We start from the raw sequence: 17,266 nt of genomic DNA on the forward strand, positions 1-17,266 counted from the left end.
CGACGCACCACCAAAGTGTGAAAGGGACTTTTTCAATCACATTCACAATCTCATTCTCATTCAACCACAGAGTTACCGGTACGCTAGCCGTCACTGTCTCTGGATATAGTCCAATCAGCGTCATGTCACGTTCTGTGGAGTACCGCCTCTTTTTGGGCGATTTCACTCTGGCTGAGAATCGCCCAGAGTGTTCCCATAGACTTACATTCAAAGATGTTTTTTTTCGAACTGCGGGCACTGCAATGCATTCTCTATGGGTTCCGGGAGGGCTCGCACTAACGTGCTTACGTCATCATACGTATCCTTAACTTGTGCAGCGATTGGTGGGAACCAATCATACACTATTAAAAATCTTTAAGATTAAGTGACAAATAATATTTGAAAACAATTTTGAATTTGAACAACAAGAACAAATGAAACACTACTTTAATATCTTTATCAAATGTGATTAAAAAAATACAAATAAAAAAGAGAACGAGAGCGAGAGCGACTGTTAGGACATCTCGCGAGTTGAGGCCAGTTGAACTTGAACAACGTCATGGCGAACGCAGTTAATTCTATCGTCTGAATGCACTGGCTATGCTTTCCATGGAGAGGGAACTAGTCAGGAACATGCCTTTAAATGAGAGATTAATTGATCACTTTGCTACTTTGGAAGAGAGAAGAGCAAAATTTCAGTACAAGTAAGCAGTGTATTAAGCGAGTAATGTGATGTAAGCAGTGTAATAATAGTGAGTAGTGTAACTAGTGATGTGCAGGGTTCATACGGGTGCTTGAAATCATTGAAAGTGCTTGAATTTTTATGCGTTTAAGGTTTGAAAAGTGCTTAAATTTTGGATAAAATGCTTGACAATGTAACTATATTTCTTTCACAACAAATATTTATCTGACGGAATAGTTCGTTTATTAAATGGAGAAATAAAATGTAGCCCTTCAGATTCAGAGCGATTTGCTCTGGCCAGAGCAAGTAGCGTAACGTTAAATAGTGAGTTATGTGATTTCAGTTGTTTCTTATTAAATTGAAATTGGAGTAAACGTTTTTGGAAATTCGCATCTTGGCTGGGCTTTGTTTGAATTAATTTTGACTTGCTGCTGAATTGTTAACACTCATATAGAAACAAACAAGGAGATTTATTTATTGTAAATAAAGATTTATTTTTTTGTAAGAGTCACTTTATTTTTCATTAATATTAAAGTAGTGAAGTTGCCTTTACATGCTTAAGCTGTTAATTTATCCATTGCATGGGTGGACCATACTTATAAATCATCCAAACATTTGCCCCCCCTGCGAGATTTTGCAGGAGCCGCCACTGCTTGTAACTGTAGGGGCGTTACATAGTCAACGCGAGCAACGATCGATGCGCTCCCTTTCATAGTTAAACAGCAGACGCAAGCGTCACGGGCGTAGAACGTTTATGTGCATAACGTTACATGTCAGTCACATTTTTTATAGTCTATGGTCCGTCAGCGCGGCATCACTCGTCAAGTTCGTAGAGAGCTTATTCAGTTCATTTTTTAAATTCTGATTTTGGCCGCCTCTCAAATGGGTTAAACCATAGATATATTGCCTATGAAGTTCAAGTAAATGCGCTAGAAAATCCACGCTCATTCAAGGATGTGCATTTATTGCATGACGGAGAAAGTGCCGACAACAGCAGGATTTCACCTGATGGTACATAAGCATATTATAATCCATCTGTTCCGTGAGAGCAGAACGAACGAGCCTTTATTGACGTTTTTAAATCTGAAAACTCCAAAAAGCAACGAAATTGTCAGACATCCATTAGTGCATGTTCACAGAGGAACACAGCGCTGGTTGTTCTCTCGAACGATACTCAACGACAACGACGGAATCCTAAGCTGTGGGCGAAGTAATGGGTGTATTAAATTGTATTAAATAATCCCGAAAAAAAGAACAAAACACTGCAGAGATGGCAAGTTCAGCAGCTAACATTTCATGAGGTGAAGTGACGGCTAGTAACAGCAGACAAACGGCTAGCATTGACATCAGCGGCAATCCACCTGTCACTCAAGTGGCCACTGGCCACACCCTTAATTATGCAGAACTTTAAATATTAATCAACTAAACGGAAGAGTTATAAAAAAATTCACCCTCCTCACAGTTGTTATGAAGGGCAACATTAGCTGTATAGACCAAAGCCACATAGAGATCCAGGCTGTAAACATGTTTTTTTCTGCTGTAAAGTTGGTAATTTTAACATGGGGGAGATACAGATTTGACTCACTTCTGCAGCCAGCCTCAAGCGGCCAGTCAATGAATTGCAGTTTAACTCACGTCCGTGTTGGTTTCAAGAGAGAGACGGGGAGGTTGCCGCTTGCTTTATATACTCGCGTCCTATTTGCCTTGGATGCGCGAATGGATTCAAAATGTTCAAGCGTCGAACTAGACGCGATAGACGCGAATTTGACGCTCTATTCGCGTTTGGTGTGAATGCTGCATAATAACAGGCTGCGATGTCAAGATTGCAATGCTGATGTGTGTGTGTGTGTGTGTCAGAGAGAGAGAGGCACGGGCGCGATCGAACAGTGGAAACATAAAAACATACTCCGTCATTTATACTCTTCCAACAAACACATATTTTCCGCTGGGGTAAACTGCACTGAGCGGTTGAATGCGTTCTGCCATGTTTTTTGTTTTGAAAAGTGTCTTATTTTACCCAGAATGCATTGCAGTGTAGTCCTACTTAAGATAGTCAGAGTCTTAAGTGCTTTGTGCAACGGTCTGATTTAGATGTCTATCTGAAGTCTGACTATCTAGCCTACTATATCTAAGCCATAGTCTATCTTTGCGCTTCCCTGCGCCTTCGGGTCAGGGATAGGTCTCTCACTGTCGTTTGTGCCTATGGGCCAAACGGCAGTGCAGAGTACCCGGCCTTCTTGGAGTCTCTGGGAGGGGTGCTGGAAAGTGCTCCGACTGGGGACTCCATCGTTCTACTGGGAGACTTCAACGCCCACGTGGGCAGCGACAGTGACACCTGGAGGGGCGTGATTGGGAGGAACGGCCCCCCTGATCTGAACCCGAGTGGTGTTCTGTTATTGGACTTCTGTGCTAGTTACAGCTTGTCCATAACGAACACCATGTTCAAGCATAAGGGTGTCCATCAGTGCACATGGCACCAGGACACCCTAGGCCGGAGGTCGATGATCGACTTTGTGGTTGTTTCATCTGACCTCCGGCCGTATGTCTTGGACACTCGGGTGAAGAGAGGGGCGGAGCTGTCAACTGATCACCACCTGGTGGTGAGTTGGATCCGATGGCGGGGGAGGAAGCTGGACAGACTCGGCAGACCCAAACGTACTGTGAGGGTCTGTTGGGAACGTTTGGCTGAATCCCCTGTCAGAGAGATCTTCAACTCCCACCTCCGACAGAGCTTCGACCAGATCCCGAGGGAGTCTGGAGATATTGAGTCCGAGTGGACCATGTTCTCCACCTCCATTGTCAACGCGGCCACTCGGAGCTGTGGCCGTAAGGTCTCCGGTGCCTGTCGAGGCGGCAATCCCCGAACCTGGTGGTGGACACCGGAAGTAAGGGATGCCGTCAAGCTGAAGAAGGAGTCCTATCGGGCCTGGCTGGCTTGTGGGACTCCTGAGGCAGCTGACGGGTACCGATGGGCCAAGCGGACTGCAGCCCAGGTGGTTATGGAGGCAAAAACTCGGGCCTGGGAGGAGTTCGGTGAGGCCATGGAGAAGGACTATCGGTCGGCCTCGAAGAGATTCTGGCAAACCGTCCGGCGCCTCGGAGGGGGAAGCAGTGCCCTACCAACGCTGTTTACAGTGGAGGTGAGCAGCTGTTGACCTCGACAGGGGATATCACCGGACGGTGGAGGGAATACTTTGAGGATCTCCTCAATCCCGCCGTCACGTCTTCCATTGAGGAAGCAGAGGCTGAGGGCTCGGAGGCGGACTCGTCCATCACCCAAGCTGAAGTCACAGAGGTAGTCAAGAAACTCCTCGGTGGCAAGGCACCGGGGGTGGATGAGATCCGCCCTGAGTACCTCAAGTCTCTGGATGTTGTGGGGCTGTCTTGGCTGACACGCCTCTGCAGCATCACGTGGCGGTCGAGGACAGTACCTTTGGACTGGCAGACCGGGGTGGTGGTCCCTCTTTTTAAGAAGGGGGACCGGAGGGTGTGCTCCAACTATAGGGGGATCACACTTCTCAGCCTCCCCGGGAAAGTCTATGCCAGGGTACTGGAGAGGAGAATCCGGCCGATAGTAGAACCTCGGATTCAGGAGGAACATTGTGGTTTTCGTCCCGGTCGTGGAACACTGGATCAGCTCTATACCCTCTACAGGGTGCTGGAGGGTTCATGGGAGTTTGCCCAACCAATCCACATGTGCTTTGTGTATTTGGAGAAGGCATTCGACTGTGTCCCTCGCGGCATCTTGTGGAGGGTGCTCCGGGAGTATGGGGTCCGGGGTCCTTTGCTAAGGGCTGTCCGGTCCGTGTACGACCGGAGCAGGAGCTTGGTTCGCATTGCCGGCAGTAAGTCAGACTTGTTCCCAGTGCATGTTGGACTCCGGCAGGGCTGCCCTTTGTCGCCGGTTCTGTTCATAATTTTTATGGACAGAATTTCTAGGCGCAGCCAGGGGCCGGAGGGGGTCAGGTTTGGGGACCACACGATTTCATCTCTGCTCTTTGCAGATGATGTTGTCATGCTGGCCCCATCAGACCAGGACCTTCAGCATGCACTGGGACGGTTTGCAGCCGAGTGTGAAGCAGCTGGGATGAGAATCAGCACCTCCAAATCCAAGGCCATGGTCCTCAGTCGGAAAAGGGTGGCTTGCCCACTTCAGGTTGGGGGAGAGTTCCTGCCTCAAGTGGAGGAGTTCAAGTATCTTGGGGTCTTGTTCACGAGTGAGGGAAGGATGGAACGGGAGATTGACAGACGGATCGGTGCAGCTTCTGCAGTAATGCGGTCGCTGTACCGGTCTGTCGTGGTGAAGAAGCGGCGAAGCTCTTGATTTACCGGTCAATCTACGTTCCTACTCTCACCTATGGTCATGAGCTTTGGGTCATGACCGAAAGGACAAGATCCCGGATACAGGCGGCCGAAATGAGCTTTCTCCGCAGGGTGGCTGGGCGATCCCTTAGAGATAGGGTGAGAAGCTCGGCTCTACTGGGAGGAGCTCAGAGTAGAGCCGCTGCTCCTCCACATCGAGAGGGGCCAGCTGAGGTGGCTCGGGCATCTTTTCCGGATGCCTCCTGTACGCCTTCCCGGGAAGGTGTTCCGGGCATGTCCCACCGGGAGGAGACCCCGGGGAAGACCTAGGACACGCTGGAGGGACTATGTCTCCCGGCTGGCCTGGGAACGCCTCGGAGTCCCCCCGGAAGAGCTGGAGGAAGTGTCTAGGGAGAGGGAAGTCTGGGCATCCCTGCTTAGACTGCTGCCCCCGCGACCCGGCCCCGGATAAGCGGAAGAAGATGGATGGATGGATGGAGGATCACTGGAACACACAAGCCTTTCCACCACGTCAAGGTGGCGATCTTTGGAAAGGACATCCACTCTCCATTCATTCCTTATCTAACACACACACACACACACACTATATCAAACACATTCACGCACACACACAAGAAGTAGACAACATGTGAACAGTTTAGTGGTATACATTTTTCTTAAAGGTGCTCTAAGCGATCCCGGGAGTCGAAACTTCTTGTTGACATTCGAATTGTTGTCAAACAAAACGGAGGCTAGCTAGACCCTCCCTCCTCCTCATCCCGTCTCCTCCCTCCTCCCCTCCCTTCCGACATAAAGGAAAGTCAAAGTAGTCACAAACAAAGTTAAGTTTTACTGATACGTCATTCAATGTGTAATGTCGCCAAGTTAGATAAAGGGTTTTATATATTGCAGAACAGAATGCAGAAAAAGAGAAACATTATCTTAAAATCATTTCGCCACCTGAAGTTATAACTATAGCTCCCATACAAGGATGCAATAATAACAAGATAATGTTAGCTTCGCGTTTCCCAGTGAGCATAAACAACGGCGGCGTCGTAAACAAATTTAGTCAAAGTTGTTAATAGCCTATAAATAAACATTCAAATTCATAACAAACAGTGGATGAAAACAATCATTCACACAAATTGTCACCCTACTGTGAATGCTTGATCATTTACAATAGAGATTGATCGCTAGCTGCTAGAAACATATGTTGTATTCACCAAAGTTAACACTGACTGCATAGTTCTAGCTAGCTAATTACATCCTTGTGTTGGTTTGGCGAACATGAACGTCAGTTTAGAAAAAAAGATGGATTTACCTGTTCTGCAAAAACAGAGCAACTGAATGTCGGATCGGAAGCCCTTCTGCCGGCGGAGTTCTCGCCACCTTTAAAAGGTTTTTCCGATGTAAATTCGGTATTTTGCGCTTTCCTTATCCTTGTCCCTCTTCTTTGCAATTTGTTCATCGGAACGTCGTCTCTTTGGTCGTGTTTCGGCCATAATTCAAACTTTCCTCTTCATGCTTCTCTCTCCTCCACACGCTCCACACCCACTTCATGTGCACACGCACTAACCCCCCAAACCCCACCCTCAAATTCTTGTCGATGATTGGCTGGAGCACTGTTTGTTGTGTTTCATGGTGCGGGTGAGCCCAGTTTGTTTTTGTTGCCGTTTGTGGAGCCTGTGGTGTCTACAGAGACCACGTTTTTTTACAGTGTGTTCAAGGGACAGGCAGCTAGCGGATAGTGAGGAGATGTTTGCTGTATGTGACAAAAAATGTTTTGGCCTAAAAAACGCGTGGCATCGCTTAGAGCACCTTTAAAATAAAGATGTTATCTTACAGCAGTGTTGCATGTGTGATCTATGCAGATTTTTATATATTTGATGTATCTATTCTAAAACACAATACACAGGATCATGATAGCTGTACGTCTGTAGAACTCCTGCTCTGACATTTCAGTGTGTGCCGCTTATGAAGACAGGATCTAGAAGAGTGTTTTTTTCTGTTGTCCCGGTGCTGATAAGCTGTGTGTATCCTTTATCTTCAAACAAATTGAGAATAGGTTTGTTGCAATGAGAAAACTGATCTTCATTGAAGTCGCCACAAACGATTAGAGGCCTGAAATCGATGATCTCCAGAGATGTCAAGAGGGCGTTCAGGTGTGCCAAAAACTGATTATAAATTATAACTTGGTGGTCTGTAGATTACTGCAAGAAGTGCTTGTTTGGGGGTTTCTATCTTCAAAACCAAATATTCCAAGTCAGTAACATTCTGTATGTACATCAGAGGACAAACCTGAAAGCTGTTCTTCACATAAATGGCCACTCCACCACCATTCTTGTTTGCCAAATGTGCATAGTTTGTGTAGGATGCATGCCTGTTGCGTTTGTACATGGTGTATCCATCCAGATGTAGATGTGCAGGAACAGCTGAGCCTGACAGGTGTGTTTCAGTAAGGCACAAAACATCAGCCAACAGAAGCTCATGGTGGCATTTTAAATCCTTCATATGACACTCCAGTCCCTCTGTGTTATGATGAATGATTTTAAGAGCTGAATTCAGGTTGGAATCCTGTACAATATGTAGGATGGCCTAGATACTATGAAAATCAGCTTTTGGCATGTTCTCCAAGGAGGCACTTATTTCTGGATTACAGAACACTTTCTTTTCATCGAAGTCAGTAATGTGCAGTCCACTGAGGGAAGTTGTTCTGCTGAGTGCAACGTATGCCATGCCTGATTCGAATATGTGCTTCAGAGATACAACAGCGCTATCAGTTGTCATTCCTTGCACTTTATGGATGGTACATGCAAAAGCAAGCTTCATGGGAAATTGTCTTCCAGTTGTTCCTTTTCTTTTCAGTGGTTCTTCTGACCTCTCAATATAGACAATGTTGTCATCTCCATCAGGTGCTTTGTTGCAATGTTTTTGTCCAGCAGTCACATTATATAAATGAAGACCAATTAATTGAACCAATTCATCTCGGGTCTGAGCTGTTATTTTGGCCACCTTGCCAAAAGTGCCATTAACCAGTCCATCTTCCACATCAATATTTCTGGTTAGCATCACTCGTGCACCAATAGCAATCTGCAGTGTGTCAATAAGGTCACGATTGTCTCCTTTAAAGGAGTCATAACCTGCAATTTTCACTTTTCCACGAGAATCAATGTATGTTATGATTGCCTAACGATTATACACTGGCCGGGAAGCCGATATTTAAAAGTGAAGCATTTGTTTACCCCAGGGTTTGTAAAATAGCCCACGTGCACGCGCACTCAAATACGAGATTTTAATTTCTGCCCCGACTTGACGTCATGACGGGGCAGGATATACCATATATGGACACCGCAGACATATGCTGCAGGAAGCCCGCCCTGCCCCTCTCCCCCTCATATTCATTCGAGAAAGATGCAGAAACAAAGTGCACACGTGAGTTGCTCTGTGGTTGACTGCCAGAAACAACATGTAAATGTGTTTTCTCTACCAAAAACGGACCAAACTATTAGGGACCAGTGAATGAAATTCATTTTTAAAGGGACACCAGGCAACTTTTTTGTGTTAATAAATCATCTTCGTAAGTCGGTATATGGTTAAATGACTCATTACAGGGCGAATGAAGACTCTCTCACCCGCAAATACTGCCTGTAGGAAGAATATCCCGCTTGCAAGTTCAGTGTATCCTACCCGCGTCCTTCAGTCTCGCAAAGTCTCACAAAGTCTCAAACATCGCGAGAAGCAGGATCAGTTTACGGCAAGCATCCCCAGCACAGAGGCAGGCTAACGAAATTCGGCTAGCGATTGATGATAATGGCAAAGCTGGAGAAGAAGCAGCGAAAACCCTTGACAGAAGAATTAAAAAAAAGGAAAAGAGCTTCAGACCGAGCGAGGGCTCGCACACGTATCAACATTGGTCAAGCTTTTTCAGAATGGCGAGAGCTGAAAGACAGAGAAGGCTCCAAGTCAGGTGCAGACCTCGCATTCTTGCTTTTGCGCTTGCCTACACTTTTATTTTGTCACTAAGTCAACGCGTCGGATAATAGGCAATAAACATGTTGCACATATCATGATCGAGCTAGAATACACATTCTGATGTTTTCTTAGACAAGCAAGGTAAACCGTCATTATACCAGATTAACTTTTAGGCCTTGCTAATATAACTTTAGACAAATATTATCCTCCGATATATATATTTTTTATGCTCATGTCCACTCTCCCAAAAAAACAAAACACGAAAGCAGTAGTTCGCCTCCTTCATATCGTTCATTCCCGGTAAAAATACTAGTATGCATGACAACACAATAAAAAATTTAAAAAAACTTGCCATCAGTTGTGAAGAAAATATTACTTTACATACCTCGGTAGCAGTGGTGCAGTCTAGTTTTTTGTAGTGAGTATACTGTAATATAACACAGTTTCTATGTGTAGGCTATATGAAACGAATGAATGACGATAGTTTTATCAAATGAAATGGTGAAATTCTCGTGCAGTGACTCATAGCAGCTCTGCGATGAAAGTGCACATGTGTATCCTATCCTACAAACGCTGAAAACACCACGAGCGTGTCACCACCACGAGTCACGCGTGCTTCAGTGTGTGTGTGCGCGCGTAGTGGAGCACACATTGAGCGCTCATTCCCAGAGACGCGCAAGTAAGACAGACTCGTGATTCATTCATTCAAAAATAGGCAAATTCCGTGACGTTCTGCTTAGCAAGCTCCATTTGTGACTGGATTCCGCGATTCGATGTCGCGAATTTATGAATGAAAGTGAAAGTTCTGACACAAAACAAAGTTGTTAGGTATCCTCACAATTTTTTAACTGGATATACGGAAATCCTTGGCCTTTTCTAGTGGGTATACGGCGTATACCTGCGTATCACGTAGACTACACCACTGCTCGGTAGACATAACTGGTTTTGAAATAGCCGGTTCCTCTGCTCGGCTGGGTTGACAGCTGATCAGCTGGGTTGCTCGTGGCGAGGGGGGAGGGACAACAGTTCTTTTTTACGACAGTGTGTTTGAAAGCATTTACTACCAGACGCTAGGGGGAGCTTCGTAGAGAAAAAACACTCAGAGTTGCCTGGTGTCCCTTTAATGACGCTGTCCCAACAACACTTTCAACTGGCTTATCGTTAGGTGTCTGCGCTAAACATTTTACACAGGAATCATTCACAAATTTGGGCCAATATCAGGCGAAGTTGGCCTCAAAGCTCCGTTTGGAAAAAGGTGCCATCCCAACAATCAGGGACTTGCCTGAAATTGAAACGGTAAGACTGTGTTTTTATTGCTCTACTGTGTGTAACAAACAGCAGCTAACTACTAATGCGGCTATTGTATGTAACGTAACGTTAGCTTCGAGGTAAACCCGGGGAATGGACTCTACGAATGCTAGCCATATCTTTCCACTTTGTTTTATATATATCTAAACCTGCATTTATACATTGTACTTGCATGTGACTGTTTTCACTCTGTCAATGTAGGGAAGACACCAGTCCCTTTCCTGAACAGTCATCGGCCATTCCCAAAATGAGAAAGCTGTTGGTCTTTGAAAAATGCCTCTTGGAGCTTTTTGAGAAGTGCCCAGTGTGTATGCAAGTTTGTGAGGTCCAGACAAGACTGAGAGGTACATTAATGGCAGTTTGCCAGAGATGTCCACATTGCCAGTACCAACGACGGTGGAAGAGTCAGTCTGTTATTGGAAACTCCACACCAGCGGGGAATTTACAGCTTTCTACAGCCATCTACGTGTCTGGTGCTTCTTTCTTCAATATACAGAAGGTATGTCCAAGGAGTTTGCCTAATATTGTTATTATAGCTTCAAAAACGATTAATTTTAGTAATGGAATGCTCTTCATTTAATGGCTGAGGTTGGGGGTTCACCCACTTGATGTTGCATGGTGCAGTGATTAATACCCCGAGTCCTCAACGCACACTATCCTTTATATATTTGGTTATTACCAGCAGCAACACACCTTATTTGGTTTCAATTGGTCTTTCTGAAGCTTTACAATAGTCTCCTCATGACCAAATCATTTCAGTTTACTGTTATATAGCAGCAACACTTCAAAAGTCTGTTGGATTGTCTGCCTGGTGGACTAAAGTTGAGTCAGCCCTGTTGAAAGGAAGTTTGTTTAAAGGGATACACCACCATTTCTGGATTTTTGTCTTTTCATGTAAAACCCAAATAGCAACACTGATTGTTATAAGATTTAGACTCACCACAATTTTCTTCTACATATGCAATGTTAATAAAATCTATGTTGATCAACATCTAGACCCATTTAATTCGATTATTCTTTTTTCATGACAGGTCTTCAAGGCCATGCAGTTGCAGATGCACAGCTACAAACAGTTCCGAATACATTGCCGCAACTTCATAGAGCCCGCTGTGATTCACAAGTGGAAGAATGATCAGGCAGCCATCTTGCAACAGCTGAGTACAGACGGGAGTGCTATTCTTGGTGGCGATATGAGGGCTGATTCACCAGGCAATTGTTTTTATTTTTTTAAATCTTAATACAGGAAAATAGTGTATTAATGCCCATTTTGTGCATTATTTTCATCAATAACATTAATTTTGATTTTCTACAATTATGTGTTCCGGACATAGTGCAAAGTTTGGAAGCTACACCATGATGGACTTGAACAAAAACACAGTCATCGACATCCAGCTAGTCCAGGTAACTGACTAAATCACAGCACTTCTGGGATGCCTTTGCCGTATTAGCCTTAATGTATTAAATGTAATCCACTCATATACATATTTTGTAATAGAGCAACGAGGTTGGTGGTAGCGTGAACATGGAAAAGGAAGGTTTGAAAAGGAGCCTTGCAGTCATCACAGAGTCTGGAATTAAGTTGGACTGCATCGTATCGGATCGGCACCCCCAGATCCAGAAATTCCTCACTGATGCCAAAATAACTCAGTACTATGATGTATGGCACTTTGAGAAAGGTATTTGACATCGACTTATTTCATTCATTATGGCAAATGTTGACCTAGGTTTAATTGCCCTGGCAATAATTTTATATTTTCAATGTTTTCGTAGGGATGGGCAAAAAATTGAAGGCCATTTCTAAAACAAAGGACTGTGAAAAGGTGAAAAAATGGTTGCCGATGATAAAGAACCAGATCTACTGGATTGCGGCTTCATCGACCTCTGGGCCAGAGAGGATCGCCAAGTGGTCGTCTGTGATAAACCACCTACAGGACATCCATAACCACGATGACCCCCTGTACCCAGTCTGTCGTCATGCTCCACGTGTGTCAACGGACAAGGAGAAATGGTTGAAAGCAGGTAATTTTATTCTTGTCACACACAAATCCGTATGGCTTACAAAATATTGTAATTTATGAATTAGATAAAACAGTTACCTGGTTCAAATGCAATAGACTATCCTTAAATCTAAAAGAAAATTAAATTCATCATATTTCGTTCAATTAGAAGCCGGAATTATATTTAGAATATATATGTATTTTGTACGTGGTCCCCATTCTTATAAGCTAAATATAGCTTCTGGTAGAGTCCCGTTTTTACAAACAACAATAATGAATTAAAAACGACATAATTTTCCATATGTGTTGTTGTAAAATAAAAAAGGGTGAAGACTGAATTTTCAAAGCTATACATACAGTAGCTGTTATACTTTATTGGTTTCTAAGTATGAACACAGCTTGACCTATAACCATTGTTTTATCTTCACCAAGTAGGCCACTATCATAAAGTTGCTTAAAGTTGTTGTACAATATTTTTTTTCATCAAATTATTAGGAACACCAGTCCATTATAAGTTGGAGAAGCTGTTTACGAGCAAGAGAGTCCTGAAAGACGTGTCAAAGCTAAGTCCCCATCACCAAACGTCATCGCTGGAGGCTTTTCACTCAGTGGTCATTCGATTTGTTCCAAAAAGTGTGCCATTTTCATTCTTGGGAATGCTATGCAGGTAAATAATAATGGGTCTCAATGTTTGTGAAAATGTTCAATATCGAGGCCCAACATCCGTAATACACAGTGACGACATTTGTGAATTTCTCTTTCCAAAGACTCTACCTGTCTGCGATGCACTATAACGAGAACGCTGACCGTCCACAAAGGCAGGCTGATGGGAAAACTTCATTCAAACTTTACTGGCCAAAAGGAAGAAAAGGGACATGTACAGTGAAGCCACTGAAAGAACACCCGACATTCAGTAAGTTAACTTATAAATTATTTATTATTGCACACTGATCAAACAGAGAAAATATATATAAAATAACGTGATAAATTACAATATAAAATGCAGATGTACAATGACAATTATTTGGACTTGTAAAACACCATATAAACAGAATTTTCAAACCTATCTGACCTTAATCTGTGAACATAAGATTTACATATACATGTGAAGCTGTACTAAAAAAATAAAATAAATTAAGAGTGAATGTTGATGACAATTTATAAATGGGCTGTTTTGTTTATTAATCCAAAGAATGTCTGTTCTTGCCTTCAGACTATGTGGATGAGCTGATGCACCTGGTTTTTGATGTGGTGTTTCCTGACCCAGAACCTTTGCACTATTGAGTGGTAATGTTAGCTCTGTCTTCAGGACTTTAGCAAGCTGCGCTCCTGTGAGTGCTGCACACAGCTCAAGACGAGGAATGCTCTGTTGTTTCTTGGGAGCAACACGGGATCTAGCTGTTACAAAGGCCACCTCCACTATACCTTGAGGGTTCTCTGTTCTTAAGTAAGCCACAGATCCGTAAGCTTTCTCTGAGGCATCACAAAAGATGTGAAGCTGCCTATTACTAGTGGGGCAGTCTAGTTCCTTGCTGCAATAACATCTAGGCAAAGTGATATGTTGCAGACCTTCCAACTCGCTCTCCCTGTGTTTCCAAGAGTCTATTAGGTCCTCTGGTAGCCGTGGGTCATCCCACTCCCTCTTTTTGTCCCACAACCTCTGTACTAACACCTTAGCTCGAGTGGTGAATGGTACAATGTAACCGAGTGGATCATACTGGCGAGCAAGAATCTGGTAGATGCTTCGCATTGTGGGCACTTGACAGTCAGGTTTGCGTCGTTTGTATGATAGGGTGTCGGATTGACAATTCCAATGCAGGCCAAGTGTTGATTCCTGAGCCTCTTGGTGACCGTCACGGAGCCAGAGGATGCTGCTCTGAGATTGAATATCCTCTGGCAGATGGCTGATAACTGAAGGGTCATTGCTAGCCCACTGTCGTAGCTCAAAGCAACCTGATGCTAGCAGGCTGCAGAGTTTGTCAACCAGATTCTTGGCCATGTCACGAGAAGCAAAGCTCTGAAGACAATTGTCCACATAAAATGACTTCTCCACTGAAACCCTTGTGTCCTCTCCAGGTTGGCTGTGATCTATTACATGCTTCTGTAAAGAAAACGAGGCACAACACGGGCTGCAAGTAGTCCCGAAAGGCAGTACCTGCCATTCATAGACATCAGGGATTCTGTCTCTTTGCATATCTCTCCAGATGTATCTCAGCAGTGGTTTATCCTTTGGCAAGAGGCGTACCTGATGGAACATGCCACGGATGTCACTACTGATGGCAATAGAGTGCTCCCGGAAACGCAAAAGGACTGCCAGAAGTGACGGACCAAGTGTTGGACCAGGTAGTAGGAGCTCGTTTAGGTTGTGCCCTTGGTATGAGAATGAACAGTTGAAGACCACCCTATTCTTCTCATTATGTTGCACCATGTGGTGCGGGATGTACCAGGCTTCCTTTGTGCTGTTCACCTGTTCCTGATTAAGTTTGACAACATACCCAGCTTGCACTAGCTTGGCTAGCTCCTCTTGGTATACTGCAGCCAGATCAGGGTCCCTTTCAAGTCGTTTCTCAATTGCCCTTAACTGGGGTAAAACCGCTTCCTTAGGTGCGCAGAGACGAGGCATGTTCTTGACACGTAGCAGGGGAGTAGCATATCGCTGAACACCAGCAACATCCACTCTCACAGTGTTTTCTTGCAGAAGCTGAATGGATTCTTTGTCTTGGCGTGACCTGGTGATCACCTTTTCACTCTGGTAAGGTAGAACATCCATTTGCCACAGTCTCTCCACGTTTGCATAAAGGTCATTGACGGGCCGCAGCGAGGTAAAGAAGCATTGATCAGGGGAAAGAAGACTGCTCAATTCTTGAGTTGGACCCTGCAGTGTCCATCCCAGACGTGTTCTCACTGCTACCGGACCACCAGGGGGCCCCAGTCTGACGGGCTGTATAGGTGTGATAAGGTGGGGGCAATCAGAGCCAATGAGAAGCACAGGATGTACCTTGTTCAGCTGTTGAAGTGGTAACCCAGCAAGATGCGTGAACTTTCTCTGCAGTGCACTGATTGGGTGAGTATGTTCTGCCAGGTTGAGTACGTTGGCTGTGAAGGCCTTACCGATCTTGTAGACTTTACTGGGGTTAGCAGTTGGGGACACAGTAAAAGTCACTGCCGCCCCGTGTATGACCTGGGTATCTTGTCTCACTGTGCGAAGCATAAGATCCTCGGGTTCCCCTACAAGTCCCAATTTCTCTACTGCATCATGCAGAATGATGGTCCGCTCTGATCCATCGTCCAACACAGCATAAGCCTCCATCGCCCTGTTACCATTCCTGATCAGTACCTTTGCCACTTTGAGAAGCACTTTACTGCCGGATGTTGGGCGGTCAACATACAAAACTGCACTAGAAGCAACTGTATTTTGCTGATATGGCTTGACTTGATCATTGACTTCATGCAGTACCAGAAGATGCTTCTTGTTACAAGTTGGACAGAGAGTCTTTAGAGTGCAATTGGCTGCTTGATGTCCACGACCACAACGCCAGCATCGGTTTTTAGTCTTTATCCAGTCTATCTTCATGTCTTTGCTGAGAAGCTTGAAGTTGTCACAGCCATTCAAATAATGCTTATTATTGTCACAGTACGGACAAAAGGCCTTTACCTTCTCTGCTCTGACTGGAGCTGGTTTAAATGTGGCTGATGTTGTCAGCATGGATGGTGACTTTTCAGTACCAAGGAGAACAGTAGTTGGTCTGCGAGGCTGCTTAGGCTCTTTTCTCACCTCTCTGATGTGTGCTGAGGAGTCCTGCTTTGGGTGACAAGTATACTGGCTATTGTCTTCCTGTACTTGAAGCTCATATTCCAGCCAATCTGCAAAGTCCAGCAGTGTGGGAATAGCAACTTGCAGTGGGTGGGTATATCTTTTGAAACTAGATCTGAGGTCATGTGGCAGTTTACTTTGGAGGCGAGACACATATGATCCACATTCCAGCTCTACATTACCTTTGTGGCCCAGCTGTTGCAACATACTGACAAGAGAGCGCACCTGCAGTCCAAACATCCTGAAGGCTTTTATATCTCCACTGCGTATGTTAGATCCATCCATCAGCTCAGAGATTCGTTGCAGGGCTAATTGGTGAGGTTGACCATACATTTTATTCAGAGCTCTCATAGTGTTCGTGAAGGGAAACCTCGAATTGCTGTAAGAGTCCGCCACTAGGAGGGCTTCCTCCAGTTTCAGATGGTCGGTGAGGATTTGAAACTTAAAGTGTTCTGTGGCATCGTCAGGCAGGATGTTCTCCAAAGCAATTCTCAGCCTTGAAAATGCCCTAGGGTCAGGGGACGTAAGAAATGGGATGGTAGGGGCTGGACCTCTGTAGGTTCTCTCATTAGTAGAGGAGGGGAAGAGATGCTTTGAACTGTATTCTGCATGGGCTGGCCTCCTCCAGTCCCGTGATGGGACCACATATTCAGGCAGCTGAGGTGGAAGTGAATACGGGGTAGAGTTGGCATACCTGATCTGCGGTGAGTGACTATACTGTGTTGTAAAGGGGATTCTCTCTTGTGAGGAGGAAGAAATGTTCATGTTTCTCAGGTCCTCAATCAGCTCTGAGCTTTCTCCTGGCGCAGATGGGCATGGCTGTCTATTAACGACAGGTGGTGGTAACCTGGAGCGTGGGGCTGCTATTGGGCGGTATGGCTGTGGAGTCTGAATGTTGACTGCTGGAGAGTGAGAGCGTGGTGATGGCATCGGTGAAGTGACTGACTCAGGTGAAGCTCCACGTTCAGATTTCAGGCTTTGAAGCTCATTACAGAGTACAGCATTCTGTTGACGCATCTCTTGTAATGCTGTGATGATCTCAGGGAGCTGGCTAGCTTGTCGTTGCAAGGCTGCGTTCTCCCGCTTAATCTCTTCAAACATAGCTGTAAGCTCTGGCAGCTGTTTCACTTGCCGTTGCAATGTAGCATTCTCTTCTCTCAGCTTGTCATAAGTGCTGTCCCATCGGTCCGTCAATCTCCATTCTGAACGATC

At 45.0% G+C, this 17,266-nt stretch overlaps 1 protein-coding gene across 1 annotated transcript; it reads left to right on the forward strand.

The window, feature by feature from the left end:
- Positions 1 to 11,557: 11,557 nt before the first annotated feature.
- On the forward strand, positions 11,558 to 13,126 carry LOC311087014 (uncharacterized protein; the record flags this gene model as incomplete). Its single annotated transcript, XM_084120272.1, has 4 exons — positions 11,558 to 11,644; positions 11,739 to 11,919; positions 12,014 to 12,262; positions 13,008 to 13,126. The coding sequence occupies 4 exons, from the start codon at positions 11,558 to 11,560 to the stop codon at positions 13,124 to 13,126; spliced, it is 636 nt and encodes a 211-aa protein (XP_083976398.1).
- Positions 13,127 to 17,266: the final 4,140 nt, after the last annotated feature.

Source organism: Abramis brama (genome assembly GCF_963993115.1).
Source record: "Abramis brama genome assembly, chromosome: 7".
NCBI lineage: Eukaryota > Metazoa > Chordata > Actinopteri > Cypriniformes > Leuciscidae > Abramis > Abramis brama.